The 14,865-nt window shown below is 35.1% G+C and overlaps 1 protein-coding gene and 1 non-coding gene across 2 annotated transcripts in view; both read left to right on the top strand.

Annotated features, from left to right (window-relative positions):
• The window catches only part of LOC107188003, a 132,092-nt gene that overhangs the window by 33,648 nt on the left and 83,579 nt on the right, over positions 1-14,865 (top strand). Inside the window, exon 2 of the mRNA XM_015576217.1 lies at positions 10,756-11,011. Within this exon, the coding sequence (XP_015431703.1) occupies positions 10,781-11,011 (231 nt within the window). The 5' untranslated portion in view covers positions 10,756-10,780. The remainder of the gene's footprint in view (positions 1-10,755; positions 11,012-14,865) is intronic.
• On the top strand, positions 4,103-4,174 carry Trnae-cuc. The gene has a single exon. It is a non-coding gene; the product is annotated as a tRNA-Glu (tRNA).

The raw sequence follows: 14,865 nt of genomic DNA, 5'->3' as shown, positions 1-14,865 counted from the left end.
TAATTATAAATTTTGATTCATTTAGTTGTATTCTATATTATGTTCCAAACTTTATTATACTGATGGGAAATTGAATTTCTGGCAGTTAAATAGCAAAATCATAAACAAGATTAGGGAACAGATGCTGTAGTAATTTTTCGGTATTCATCGAGTTTTTCAATGAAGAAGAGCTTTCACTGTTGTATGTAATTGACTATGTATGTACCTACATAAGCAATAGGAAACTGTGGATGTGTCTGTATTTTCTATTGGTCTGTTCTCTTTTATAGTGATCTATATATGCTTGATTAGATTTTGATATGAGACTGGGATCAGAGATAGACAAATACATAATCTAAATAAATTATTTCGAATAACGAATAAAAGATACAAAAGTCCATCGCCATTTTTAGTTGAACAACCATGCAAATTTCAATGCCTGTAATGAAATAATACTTCTTGAATTAATAGACGCTTGGCGAACGATTATTTAATCTCATTAACTGTTTAAAGGTCTGGATCATACTGCTACCTTCCACTATATATTATTTGAATAAAACTCTGCCCAACTCTGATTGGGAGTGTTATTTCGTTTGTTAAAAATGTTGCTGCTTCTTGTCCACTAGCGTCCGTTTTCCATTCTCAGTTATTCTTCGGTGGGAGTGGATCCAAGTAATTTTTTTCGAATTTCCCTCTGTAAAAAGATTCCTTGGTTCATTCCTTCAGCACGCAATGGCGGCCAAGAACCTGGCTCTCCCGTCTCCGAGTGTTCCGTACTTTTTCCCTATCCGTCAACGGCGAAATCTTTTGCCCCGTTGTCTGCCTGCCACGAACGAGCCACTGCCAACTTTCTTCAGCGTCTTCGCGTAATTGTTTACCCTCGCGTCAAGCGGCTGCGGTTACAATCGCGAAAGAAGAAATCCCATCCGGGGGAGCCTCCGCATTGCGGTGAAACGCGCGATGATGCTGACGTGCATAAATCCGTCGCCGAGGCTGCATTAAATGCACGTCGGCTAAACGGCTCCCCGTCTTTCGACGGAATACGGGCTTTTCTTTTTAATTTCACTTTCTGTTCGTTCTCTCCCCCGTTGCGTATATTTCACCGCGCGATAACGATCTACGCGACCCCCCCCCTCAGCACGCGTTTTAATTATGCTCGAGACTTCGCCGACTTTAACTTCTGTAGAAGTCAAGGGTGAATGGTAGAATGTCTCCCGGATAATTGTATGATATCTTTACAGCAATATCTCTGATAATATTTTAATTCACAGGGATTTGCTTCGTCTGAGTTGTACAGCAATGTGTCATTTTCAGTAAATTCAGTTAATTTAAGAGACGTATAATAAGTTCTAAAGTAGAGGTTGGTTCGTATTATATTTAAATTCACAGGGATTTATTTTTAATACTTGAGTTGCAAAATAATTTATCATTTTTAATAAATAGTTGGAATATAAACGCTCGTAGATACATTATTTAAAGAAGTATCAAATTTCACTTGACGTACACAATACACTATTACAAACATTATAAAGTTTAAAAGGTTTGAAATATTCATTTAGAAGGTTTACGACCCACGAAAGAAGGGAGTCTACTAAATAACTTGTTCGATAGTTTTATGTGTTTATCAGCGCTACTTTTTAATATGTGGAGAATACAAACTAAATTCATGCTTTTTCTCGGAAAGATCCACAATCTATTATTAGTTTATTTATAAGTTGACTGTTGATTTTATGCACCTGTAGCTAACAGGGCTCTGTGAAATGCAATAAACAGACAAAACTTTCGTGAGATACAACGAATTTTCTATTTTACTCTTAATCCAATAAGATCCTTAACCCATTAGTTGTTAAAGACGCAAATATACGCCCTCGCATATTAATGAATACTTACGAAAAATTTACATACACGTAGTTAATAAACTTCGTTTGAGATAAGACGTTTATTCTATCTCTGAATTGATATAAAAAATAACACACAGTAATAGACTTCTGATTACGAGAAAACCGAATTTCAAAACGTACCCAGTTACAGCGTCAGTCTTCAGCATATGAGAAATAAGCCAAAGGGTTAAGGAACGAAAGAAATTCCTACTTTTGTTCTTGTCTTTACGAATTCTGTTAGAAAATGTTATTTTACATAGAAATCTGCAGTCTGTTTATAAGTGTAATGTACGATGAGAACGACGTAGACAGGAACAGCCTGCCAATCAAAGCATTAACAGGATATGTAGTTTAATTCATGTGTTATCTTTTCCGCGGTTTAGGCGTCGCGGCGCCTCCCGCGGCCTTTACAGCGTCGACTTGTGTGTCCAACGAAAATAACCTACCGCGATAGCAACAGGCCTCTAGTTTATGCCCATAATACGCGATCTTCCCCTTCGCGTCGTTTCCGTTTTTTGTCCAATCCCTTGTGATTTCTTTCTTTTGACCATCGAGGCGTCAATGTACACGATTTTGCGAGAAAATATAATTGGTAGCAGGCTGTACCCGAACGCCGGAAATGGCCTTCAAGGAACTCTAATGACTTGACTTTCTGCAGAAACATTGAAACCCCCTGAAAGGAACTGTCGAGGTCGCAATAAATTTACTGTGTACTTCCTGCTTGTGATCAATTTAAAATGTTCCTTTCCGATGGATTTTCTATTATATTTTTCTTTTTTCATGTTGGCTCGAGAACTGTGGTTAGAAGAATAGGTAGAGAACAATGATTTGGAATTAATTGAAAGTGATGTATCTTTGATAATATAGTTTATTGGATGGTGTATATTTATTAATTAATTAATGTGTTATTTAATGAATTTTGTTGGAGTAATCTAAGAAAGCAGCAACTAAACAGAAGCTTACTTCTTCTCTGATGGATTTCAATGAACTGGAAATAAAATCATAATATCTAGAGTGTACTTATAACTTATCAGCAACTTCAGAATATAAATTATCTTATTTTAAAATGAAAATTTTAAGAAGACTTAGCTTCATATAAAATAACATTCTATATTTAGAAGTTGTTGATAAGTCACTGTGGATCTCATACTTTCACCTATGATGTGATTTTGTTTTCATTTCACTGAAATAAGTTTTTGTTTAATTTCTGCCTTTTCATATTACTCCCAAAAGATCGGATTTTTCATGAAGAGCTGCAGTCTAGTGATAACAGATTGCAATGATACATTATGATACCTGGGTACAACATCTGATCTTTGTTGATTTTTATCCGTATTTGGGTATCAATAAAAAAAATGAACAATTTCTGTCAAATTGTCTTTAGAGATTAACTTGGAAAGGTAAAAAGAATTTTTAGATGTCTTCTTGTAACAATTTGATCCCAGAAACTTTTTTATAATGCATACATGCATACCGTTAGAGTCGACACGAGTCCCGTGAACGACTCAAGAAAGCGAATAGTGAAAGAACCCGAAAGAAACTCTCGAGGAACGTGTGTGGATGATGGTGGTCGCTCTATAAATACGTTCTCGAATACACATTGTCATTCAGAACAACGGAGCTTTATTACGTTGGCATTCGTAACACGTAGGGGATAGCCGTGGAAGGAAAAATGAGATGGCGTGGAAAGCCTCGAAATTCTTAGCATTTTGAAAGTCACGGTATTCACCGAACGGACCAATATTCAACCATATCAGATAAATAATTACCAACGAGTATCATTACAACTGTTGAAGTATTAATATTACAGGCCTTCTACTGACTGAAGGATAAATTGAATATTCGGAAAAAGTAATTTTTAATAAACATTATAATGTACTTTTTACAGTATATACTGTATATAAAAATTAAATATGCAATTATGAAGCATATTTGACATCTAAATTAATACACTATATTGCTATTATTTGTATTTTGCCATAGAAAATGTGTATTACTAATAAAAACATAATTCACGACGTACAAAGATACAAACAATTCGTGGATAAGTACCTCCAAATATAATTGATAATAATAATTATCAATCAGAATTGTTTATTTTCCATTTGAAATGTTGATTCCATGTAAAAATTGTATTTCATAACAAATCAGGATGAATTAGTGTAAAGTGTAAAAGTTTTAATAAAATATGAATTGGGTGTATTTTGTTAGGTTATGTTTCTTCAAGAAAAGTAAGACATCAATCCGGTATGGTCTAGTGGCTAGGATACCTGGCTCTCACCCAGGAGGCTCGGGTTCGATTCCCGGTACCGGAAGTTTCTTTTTTTATCTTCTTCGTTTCTTCATTAATCATATTTTATGCAGTAGTACGTCACACTTCCTCATATCTATGTGAGTGTAAAATTATTAATTAATATTTTTTCCTCATTCGAGCCTAGAGGCATAATGATACTTAATTATTAGTGGCATAACTTTGACACGAAATAAATTATTCAATACTGTAGGGTACTAGATATCTGAGTTATGTATTATATAATGTTGCAATTTTTGCGTAATCTTGTTTTTCAGTTAATTTGATATGCTCACTAGAACGGTGACCCCTTGATCTCATGACTACATACTGAGATTCCTTTTTTTGTCATCTAGTCCCTCACGTTAACCTACTTTTACTTTCGTTTTTTTTTTAATTAAACACTATTAAGTAATCAGTGGAACTCAAGTAGCATGGTTAGCACTCTTGTGAATAATTAGAATTCAATACGACTTATTCTGAATGTTTAATTATAAACAGCACAAAATATATAGCGTAAACACTTCATTCAGTATTTCTATATTAAATTTTGTTTATTATTACGATTAGTCCGAATTTAAAATTGTAGATATTGGGTCGTGGAAGGGTCGTCCATAGTCGATGGGTTCGAATATTACATATTATAAGTATCATTGATGCAACTATCAAAAACGAAATTGTATGAAGAATATTACTAACTATAAAGTTAGACACCAACTGCTGCGAACACTATTATTCAGCAAATAGGCTTAAATTTTACGCAGATTTAATACTAATAGAAACTGACTGCTGGAAGATTGTCTGTATTCACAGAAACAGGTAGCCCTTTCGATCCAGATAATAGTCTCTCGCATCTATTCGCGCATCTTAGCGTACACAATGATAGTCGGCGCTGATAACGCAATCTAAAATTAAATCGCGGCATCACAATGGCTCGTTTGGGAACCGAGGATTGACGAACGTGAAATTTCAAAGTGCTATTTCTGTTCCTGGTTATTTGTCGGTGGCGAGAAAAGTTTCCAAAGAAGCTATCGGCTCAATTGTAACTACGACGTGAAATCAGGATTGCTAATATTCAACGGTTGATTTGAAAATTCTGAAATAATCGGAATAATTAAAATTCTTTAATTGATGATAATTTAGAAATAGGAAAATTTAGCCCAATAAAAGTTTGTTAAGACGGTCAAACTTAAATAGTAAGCAATAGGCATGAACAATATTTTGTGAGAGACCCTCAAAATCCAAATATTTTTAGCTAAATTCTAAAAGAAAAAATTTGTTTCATTCCCAAATGGTTCAGTAATTAATAATTTTGTATCATAAAAAATTTCGAAACGATTTCCTGAAGAATTTATTTTTTTCAGCTATGGCTTTTAAGGAAATGCTAATGTACTTTATTTTTACCCCAAGTTGGTGATCTTTAATATACTTTAAATAGCTTTCATGTTACAATTAATGTAATAATTTGTCGTAATTGAACACGGCAGTAGGTACTTTGCTACATTCCCTTCCGAATTCCGGAAAATTATAGGCAGAACCGGTGGCCATGAATAAGGTTAAGTGGAAGAAATTTTTTATACCCCGGTGTAGAATGTAGGTAAATTGCTGGGCAGAGCTCGAAAGACTCGTAAAACCCACAGTGGTGCGGAAGTCTTGCTACATAATCAGGGAATGAATTTTGCGAGAACAATAAAACGACAACTGCAACGTGATGCTTTATGATCAATTTTCTTAAACTAATTTCGTCTGGTTAATCCATATACGCGGGCGATATTACTTTGGTGGCCAACAATTAACTGTGAACTAAAATGAAACATGCAGTTTCCAGTTTTCACTGGTCGCAGAGCGAACATTACCAAGTTTCATTTTTTGGAACATTGATCTTAAGCTTCTTTATTTGATTGAATGAACTTCTTGAAATTCTTGAGGATTAAATGGAATTAACCATTTAACGTTTATAAATTTTACCGAGACATAAATAAACAAGTGGTTTGTGAAAGTTTATGCAATTACAGATTTTTGTTTATTAATTTACAAGCACTTGAATTAAATAGAATTTTGTTTACATTACGAAAAGTTCTTCTTGATTCTCAATAAGTAACAACCGCAGTTCATTTTATTGATCGTAAATTTTACACAATTTGCTATTCTATAAATGCATAAAATCCGTATGCTAGATATAAATGTTGAATAGATAAATAACTTCTTATTGACATAAACGTTTATGTATATTAAATTTCACGCGTTTCGTATGTGTAGTAGTAACGCGACACGTATCGAGCGATTGTAACACTACTAAGAAATCATGTTCAACGAATCAATGAGCATCGAATCGATATTCACGAGCCATTCTCCTCGATCCCTAATGTTCAGACCGGTGAAACGCGGCCTCGATCGAGGATCTTCAAGGAAAACGACATAGCGATGGACATTTTTCTAATTGCTTGTAAACGAGCAAGCATAATTCGATGCTCCTCAGGGTATACATATCTTAGGGCGTTTGTCATCGATCATTCTCCGCAATTTTTAAATAAATTTTTTACCAGAGAAGAAAGGTATTATACGAGCGTTTATATCAATAAGAAGTTATTTATTTATTCGATATTTATGTCTAGAATACGGATTTTATGCATTTATGGAATAGCAAATTATGTAAAATCTACGGTCAATTTTTAAATAAATTATTTACGAGAGAAGGAAGATATTCAATGGTTTCAGAATGTCACCGTCCGCCAGATTGACTTCATTACATATATCACAATTATGGAAAAAGAATGTATGTATTAGGTGTACCAATAATAAATTCAGTATTTTTTAAATAAAATTTTACGTTTTCTCGGGGAAGAAACTCAAATATTAACAATGTTTGTTGTTTGCCACTAACAAATCGGAAAGGTATTCTCAATTTTAATTGTACTGCATTCTTATTGTAACCATAGTAAATTACTTATTTGTCGACCTAATATTTAATTTAACTTTCACTTAAAAAATTTTATGAACATTCAGCAATTGATTTACACTGAAATGTGTTATACAGCGAATGTCCATACATTGTGAATTTTATGCATTTAGAGCATAATTTAGTATAATAAAATAAGGTTAATGTTTTAGTTAAATGCAGGCCCCTTGAAACAAACTAACCAAATTTCTAGTATTTGTATAAATATTTACGGTCTAACGATGACTTACGTTCAGGTACATAAGTTCGAATCTTTTTAAAATCATGTCGAATCCAACTTTAAGTCCAAACGACGCTCAAATGGCGCGGAATCACTGTAACGGTACAACTCGTAACATATCGACTCTACTGTAATTTCTTCAGCTTCGCGGTGCACGTCCTCTTTTCGTCCACGAGGGAACAATATCAACACGCATGTGCCTTAACACCGTTATCTTATATGAATTTGAAATACGGAGAGACATGAAAGCGTTACTTCCCATTTGTTTTCCATGAAACGGGATGCAGCGTGTAACTGTGTACTTTCCCGAGACATGCAACTCCGACAATAATTACGATCGAACTGCTACGTTATGTTTACCTGCTTCTAGGGACAAAAGTCTTGTTATGATTTGAAAACGAATCACTGCAAATATTTTTAACGACTTTGTATTATATTATTTCTTATTCTATTTTAAAATTACAGAGTTAAAGGTTCGCCTTATAAGTGCATGTAGACTTTCCCAACGATCGAATATAAGCCTTTTATTCACTCGATAACCAATAAGTAATACGTTCTACATGTATCTCACATTTGTTACTTAAAACTTTTTTTTTATGCATCCATCAACTTCCCGATCTCTGTTTTCGCGTTCAAGAAAAATTATCATAGTTTCCAGACGTTTGCTTTGACTGGATATAAATCTTTTATTCAACAACCAATAGATAATAAATTCTATATCTTACATTTAATACTCAAAATATTTTTATGGGTACCATCAATTTCCCTCTTTTTTTTCACGCTTAAGAATAAACTATTATAATAGTTCTTTCGACAAGCAAATAATTCTATAATATATCTTACATCTGTTACTAAAAATTTGTTTCATCTACACTAATTTACCTATCTCTGTCTTCAGATCTAACAAGGAATTAGTGTTCTCTTTTTTCTCTTTCCATGATTAGTTTCAGATCTTTAAATATCCAAATATCTCTTGTTCCCTCGGCAGCCAATAGGCAACAAGTTTTGTATGTATCTATTTCATTCTCAGAACTGTTTCATCAACAAATCTACACCATCAATTTCCCCATATCTACCAACACGTCCAGCAGAAAATATCACAGATTCCTGCGGGTGGTCTCTGTCTCGACCAAAGAACAGGGAAAAGTCTGCATGTTCTCTAGCGTGTTTTGCATCGGAAGGGAAATTAAGGGAGTGGATGGGTGTTGGATGCTGAGGAAAGACGATATTATCGGTCGTGCATGGAGGTGAAAGTGGGGGCCCAAGGGGTCGAAGGAGCGGTCGGATTGGCATAGCCGACATACTAAATGGTACGGCTGAGTGGTCGGCGTTAATTTCGAGGGGCACAGGAAAAGTGGTCGGAGCGAGTACGTGCTCGAGTGCTAAGCTGGCGTCTCGCTGTCTTCGTGGTCGCTTTTAGGGTTCGGTAACAATGCAACCATGGTATTTCTCGGTTGTCAAGGGGAACGGTGCAGCGGTGGCTAACGCCGCCGACACGATACACGTTAAGTTTCAGAAGAGGTAAATACACCCCTTTGTAACTTTGGGATTTCGAAAGTCGGTTCTTTGGCCGCCACTTGCCTCCAAACGGACCGTAAAGAAACTTGATTCGGAACAGATACAGATTCGATCTTGTATGTTCATTTAATGCATTTGTTGCGTATATGATTCTCTAAAATTTAGTACAGTTAAATTTTTATTAAAGTGTACTGAGGTTTTAATTTTATTTTTTTTAATGTGGCTATTTTTCTATTGGACTCCAATGTCTGTAAGGTAGTCCACAAAGATGTTTCTATAAACACCCGCAGTCTATTTATGATCGATAAGTAGTAGCTAGGGTCATGTCAGATTAAAACAGTTTTATTTTATGCATCATTAATACTATTGTTAGTTGGGGGAACATTGACTCAGTCAGGGCAACTTTGTCTCAAGTCAGAAAATCATCAGTCTTGATTTTGCAGCTTTCCAAATTGTTAAATTAAGTTGACTTTTACGTGAAAAGGTATTTCACGTAAAAATAACCACCAAAGTACTGCAAAATCAAAAATGATCATTTTCTGACTTTGGGACTAAATCACCCTTGATCGAGTAAAAGTTATCCTAACGTACGGTACCATTCATTTTTGCGATCCAACTCATATACTTGTAATATTTCATCGTGTTTTGTTGATTTTATTCAAAGTTTTTCATTACTTCGAAGTGTTTTAGTTTCAGAAATTCAAAGGTAGTTTCTATACTTTTCCATTTTTAATGAAATGAGAGAAATGTGTAGAATTAAGTCATCACGCATGGCCGTAGGATCAGAACAATGAGTTTCTTGTGTTTTATCTTTAATCTGAAAACATGTCTTCGCTATGAAGAGATTAATAGACAGATTTAACGTGGTTGACTGTTGCTTCCTGAAGTGCGCTAGATTAGCACGTTTCGCTTAATTGACTGCTGAATTAACGCACCGTGATGATAATAAACATATCGCAAGTGTAGAAACAAATAACGGACGTGAAAGAATAAAAAGATAAAGTTTAAATAGATCACAGTCATAGTCTAAATTTTTATTTTAGTTAGGAGCAACATAAGCAAAGAGAAAAAAGAGATACTAACAACAGGTATAAGAAAGTAGAGAGAAGATAACAATTTTTATAGTTACTTATTATTTTAACAACTTATAAACATATAACTTATAAACATTATAGTTACTTATTATTTTAACAACTTATAAACAGAAATCCTGATTGTCGTTAAATAACTTAATTAAAACGTAAATCTGTAAATCAGTACACTTATTCTCAATATACCAATAAATATTTAGATTGATTTTCATCAAACAGACTACTGTTATCCGTTCTTCACAGTTGGAAAAAAATCCTAAACAAGTGACAGACGGTACTTAGTGAAATTTATTAAAATACCCGAGGCCCCGTAAAAATCTATAGCTAGCAACCAATGATCCATAACACGATCGTATCTTAAATAGATAATTGAACACAAGGCCTACTTCAGTATCAATGAGTCACCACGCGTTTAATCGTATTAGCTGCGATATCACCGTATGAGTCTTTTTCGACAATTTATTATTTCTGAAAACGGTATTAGTCCATTTTCGGTTAACAAAAAACACTGTTTTATTTAGAGACTATTTCCAGAAATGGTCATATAATAAAATTACACATGTCTGGAATCTTAAAATCATAAAACTAGCTTATTAGCGTTTAAATATATTTTTAAATAGGATGAACTGCAGAACTACCTCTACTCTATTGGTAAATTAAATTTACCAATTTAAATTACCTCGTAATAAAAAAAAGTGGACTTACATCATTTAAGAAAAAAATGGGTCATATGTAACTCGGCAAAATTTTTCGAAAAAATTGTAAGCATCGTTAATTGTTATACGTTTAAAAATCAAACTTTGGTTTTTATATTTCAGATGACACTGACGTAGCCGTTCTAGTATGGCGTCTATCATGGGGTTACAGCAGCCAGCTGCATCCCAGGATACCGTGGATTACAGTGGATACTTGCAGTCCTCGCAGTGCCATCAGATACATGGAAACCAGGCGACCGGGCAGATCCAATCTGCCCAGAAATCACCGTCCAATGACCACAATAACAGCTTTACCAGCACCAAAGGTTTACTCAATGGACCTGGCCAGAACAACTGCTTCCTCAACAGCGCTGTCCAGGTATGTGAACATTTGTTCAAATATTTCACTACTTAAACTGTTAATGTAGTTTTCATTTTGTCTTTCTGCATGTTACATCCATTTATTGTTTAACTTTCGTAAACTTTTCAGGTGAATTTGACCCGCAGCCAATGTTTAATTATTAATTATGTTATTTATTGCAGAAATTTTTAACTTAGTTTGACACCTTTGCTTATACAATATATTATAATCTAGTGTCAGGGAAATGTATTTCCCTGATAACATTTAATGTAATAGTTTATTGAACAGTGCATCAGGGTTAATGTTAGATAAAGTAATTTATGAAAGTGATAATTTGCATATATATGTACATCCGCAGTCTGTTAACGATGATAGTAATGTAGATATATTACAGCTACAAATTTCAATATACAATGGGAGACACAACTTTTCTGATTCCTTATATTTCTATTATTTTTTAATATCAACATGAAACCTCAATGCACTGGGTTTTATACAACTGTTAATTCTCTATCAATATATACAATATGACATACATACTAAAAATTGAAGTTGACGTTAAAAAATAATACAAATAGAACAATTCGAAAAAGTGGTAACCGTTTTTTCCACTATTGTTCTAATTGATTTAATATAACAACAAATGGTAAACGACAAGGCAGAGAAATGATGAAATGAAGTAGAGCATATTTAGTATTGGATAGAAACTGTAGAATAAATGTGATCGAGATCCTCGATCCGTTCGAGGCTGATCCATCGGGAGCCAGCGGGATTCACTTCGGGATCCATGCACGCGTTGCATGGAAAAGGTTGCACGCTTCATTAATGGGAATAATTCTCCGGTTCGCGGCATGAAAAGGAGCCTTCCCACGGACCGTTAGAATTTATTATGTCGATCAGAACTGTTTTTCCCAGCTTTTGTGCGGCCGGTCCGTCCGATAGGTAGCGGTAATTGTGACATCCGGAGGAAGCAATTACACCCGACCAGAGCTCGATTAGAACAATCGATCGGAATCGCATAGGAAACACTCTCGGTGAACGAAGGGTCCACCAATACATATTAGGACATTTCGAACCTTCGCTCGTAGGACTTGCAAAACGTTAATCGACTAGGAGGGCCATTGTTAGAAAACAGACAATGTTCACGTGTGACTCGAACATTAAAAATGTTCGTATTTCGAGGGTTAATTATAATACAAGTGAAGTTGTCTAGAAGAAATTGTAACATTTCATGTCACATCACGATACATGTAATCTGAAATTTAACATAATCTAAAAAAAAAGCTGCACAAGGTGTCCTTCACAAATGACATTGAGGACTCGACTCTCCCTTCACTGACCTTTCGCCTTGAATTATTCTAACGTTCTACTCGATCTCCTTGAGCTGTTTAGTATTCAGTGTCAAAATACTTTCGAAAATATACTGCTGTACACAAAAATTACCAAGGGAACATGAAGCCATCGATTTTATATTAAATATCTGTTAAACAATTGCCTAATAGTACTTCTTTTATGATCACAGTTATAGTTGTACATCTATCAAACACACGTAAAAAAAAAACGTTCAATTCACTTTGGTTTTTCTTGTGGTTGCAATTGTTACCCTCAGAAGTATAAGTTAAAACGTTTTCGAAACGTTTCATTTGATGCGTCGAAAGGGAAACATAATTCGAACGAATTCTCCGCAACATTTCCCTGAGGTGTTTCGTTTCTCTTGATTTTTATCCTTGGATATTGTTATGGGGAAGACTTCTTCCTTTTTTTCGGAGGCTTGTTTACATCGCCAATATCGCAGGATACCTCGTCGAAGGTCAGCGTGCGCCTTAACCGTATGCAACCCGACCTACGAGCGTGCACTTGAGTGCTGCAGAATTGCAGCGTGTTTCAGGTGAGCGGCAGATGCGAGCTATTAAGTTGCACAAATTGTTCTATAACATAGTAGCTATTACTATTATCCAGAAAAAGACTAAAAAACAACCGTTGAACGACTACAAGAGATTACAGATTATAAAATGCTATAACAGTTTATTAGTCTTCATCCTACAGGGCAGAAAATTTGTAACTCCAACAGAAGCGCCGGTTGTCCTCGTTGCGTCATTTTAAGCCTGTTATTTAACATTGCTCCATGATCACGGATAACTGCTTCCACCTCACCACTTTGCTTCTTGTTCCGTTGCACTTTCTGTGCACATCTGTATACTTCTGTAACTAATTACGATCTACCTACTCTCTTCACCTTAACATTTTCCTCATTCATTACAATTTATTAGGTTGTTGCATAATAAATGTCGTTTTTCAACTCCATTTTGTGCACCCAAGAATCGCTAAACATGGGACTAAGAAGCTCCTGAATCGTTGGTCAAAATCTCTCGATTCAAATAAATCCTTGATTGAAAATTTTCTGTTCAAGATAAGCTATGAACAGCTTAATACTATCAGATGTTTATTACTATTAAGTACTCGTTCCTAACAATTGCGTACGAAATTGTAGTATTTCTAGAAGCCACGAATATCGCCCAGAAAATGAGAGAGAGAAGAGGGCCAAGCGTAATCGGGCGACACTATTGGGGATTCTCAACACCTCTAAATCTTTTTAACGCGAATTCGTGACTTTTTCTCGAACGGTTTTACGACCACGCTCGGGATCCACGTCCATAGTTTATGGTCGCGAGTGGCCACCAAATATTAAAGCCGCCTTCGAAATCCTTCGAGGTAAACGTAAATATTCATGCCCGCTAAGTGACAGGACACGTGGAGAGTCTTCTCCCAAGTCTCGTCTCCCTCTTCTCGCTTTCTCTTCTTTTCTTCGTCTTTTTGGTGCTCGAACCGTTCTTCTCTCCCCTTCCAGTTCCTCGACTGTAATAGCCAGTTTTAAAATGTACCGGTAGTCACGCAGTTTCCTTGCTTATGATGATTTCAGGTCTGTAACGCTGGACGAAAGGTCAGATTGGTTTGGTCCTTGTTCACGTGGCGCCATTGAAGATTCGGGGATCGACTCTTGTCTCGTCTAAAAAACAACCGTATAGGAAATTATACGACACTTGAGAATAATTGGTTGTATTTTTTCAGTATGGAAATGAATTTCGGGATTAGAAGGGGTTTGACAGGTAAAATGGCTGAAGGTACTGAAGGGAAACAGTGAGGACTCATCAATAGGACCAGCTAGTAGACCCTACTTCAGACATTAGGATGTTTAACTTTGTTCTTTTTCGAAGAGTTATGCTCGATTGAATTCTACTGAGAGTGTGAAACACTTAACCAATGTTACATGCGTGTTTCAACTTTTGTAAATGCTGCAATTTTGATACAAGTCATTTTAAAAAGGAAATTAGTATACCTGAATAACAGACTACCTATTCCATCATTCTATAAAACTATTAATACCAACCTAGTAATGGGTCTTCAACCTCACTTTGTGTAAATTTTGCAATTTTTATGAAAGTAAATTTAAGAAGTAATTAGTATAGACAATAGACCTATCTATTTTGTCATTCAGTGATAAGCTGTGCAAAGAGCAGGTGTAGCACTTTGTTTGTCAAAGTGTTAATAATTTCCCTGACTTATCTTCTAAGTACCATCTCTTGGAAAGTTTGTCCGTATATCATTTATCAGATACCTGGAGGAAACTTACCGTCTTAAGAGCTCTCTGGTAGCTAGCATAATAGGTGCCAATACAGAGACGTAGTCCACTTTGATTTAGCGATTCTAAGGAGTTATTGACTATTCTAATTAATATAATACATTATTTACCTTAAATATTCAAAGCCAGCATTTCTATCTATTTGGCTTTAACTTTCATTCTTGATTCTCAAATCATCGTCAACTAGTCTCTTTAATTAGCATGTAAAGAACCAGCAATGTTGGCTTCGAAT

The sequence above is a fragment of the Dufourea novaeangliae genome, unplaced genomic scaffold, assembly GCF_001272555.1.
Source record: "Dufourea novaeangliae isolate 0120121106 unplaced genomic scaffold, ASM127255v1 scaffold109, whole genome shotgun sequence".
Classification (NCBI taxonomy): Eukaryota; Metazoa; Arthropoda; class Insecta; order Hymenoptera; family Halictidae; genus Dufourea; species Dufourea novaeangliae.
Note: the sequence above shows the minus strand (reverse complement) of the source record. Positions and strands in the feature narration are given on the sequence as shown.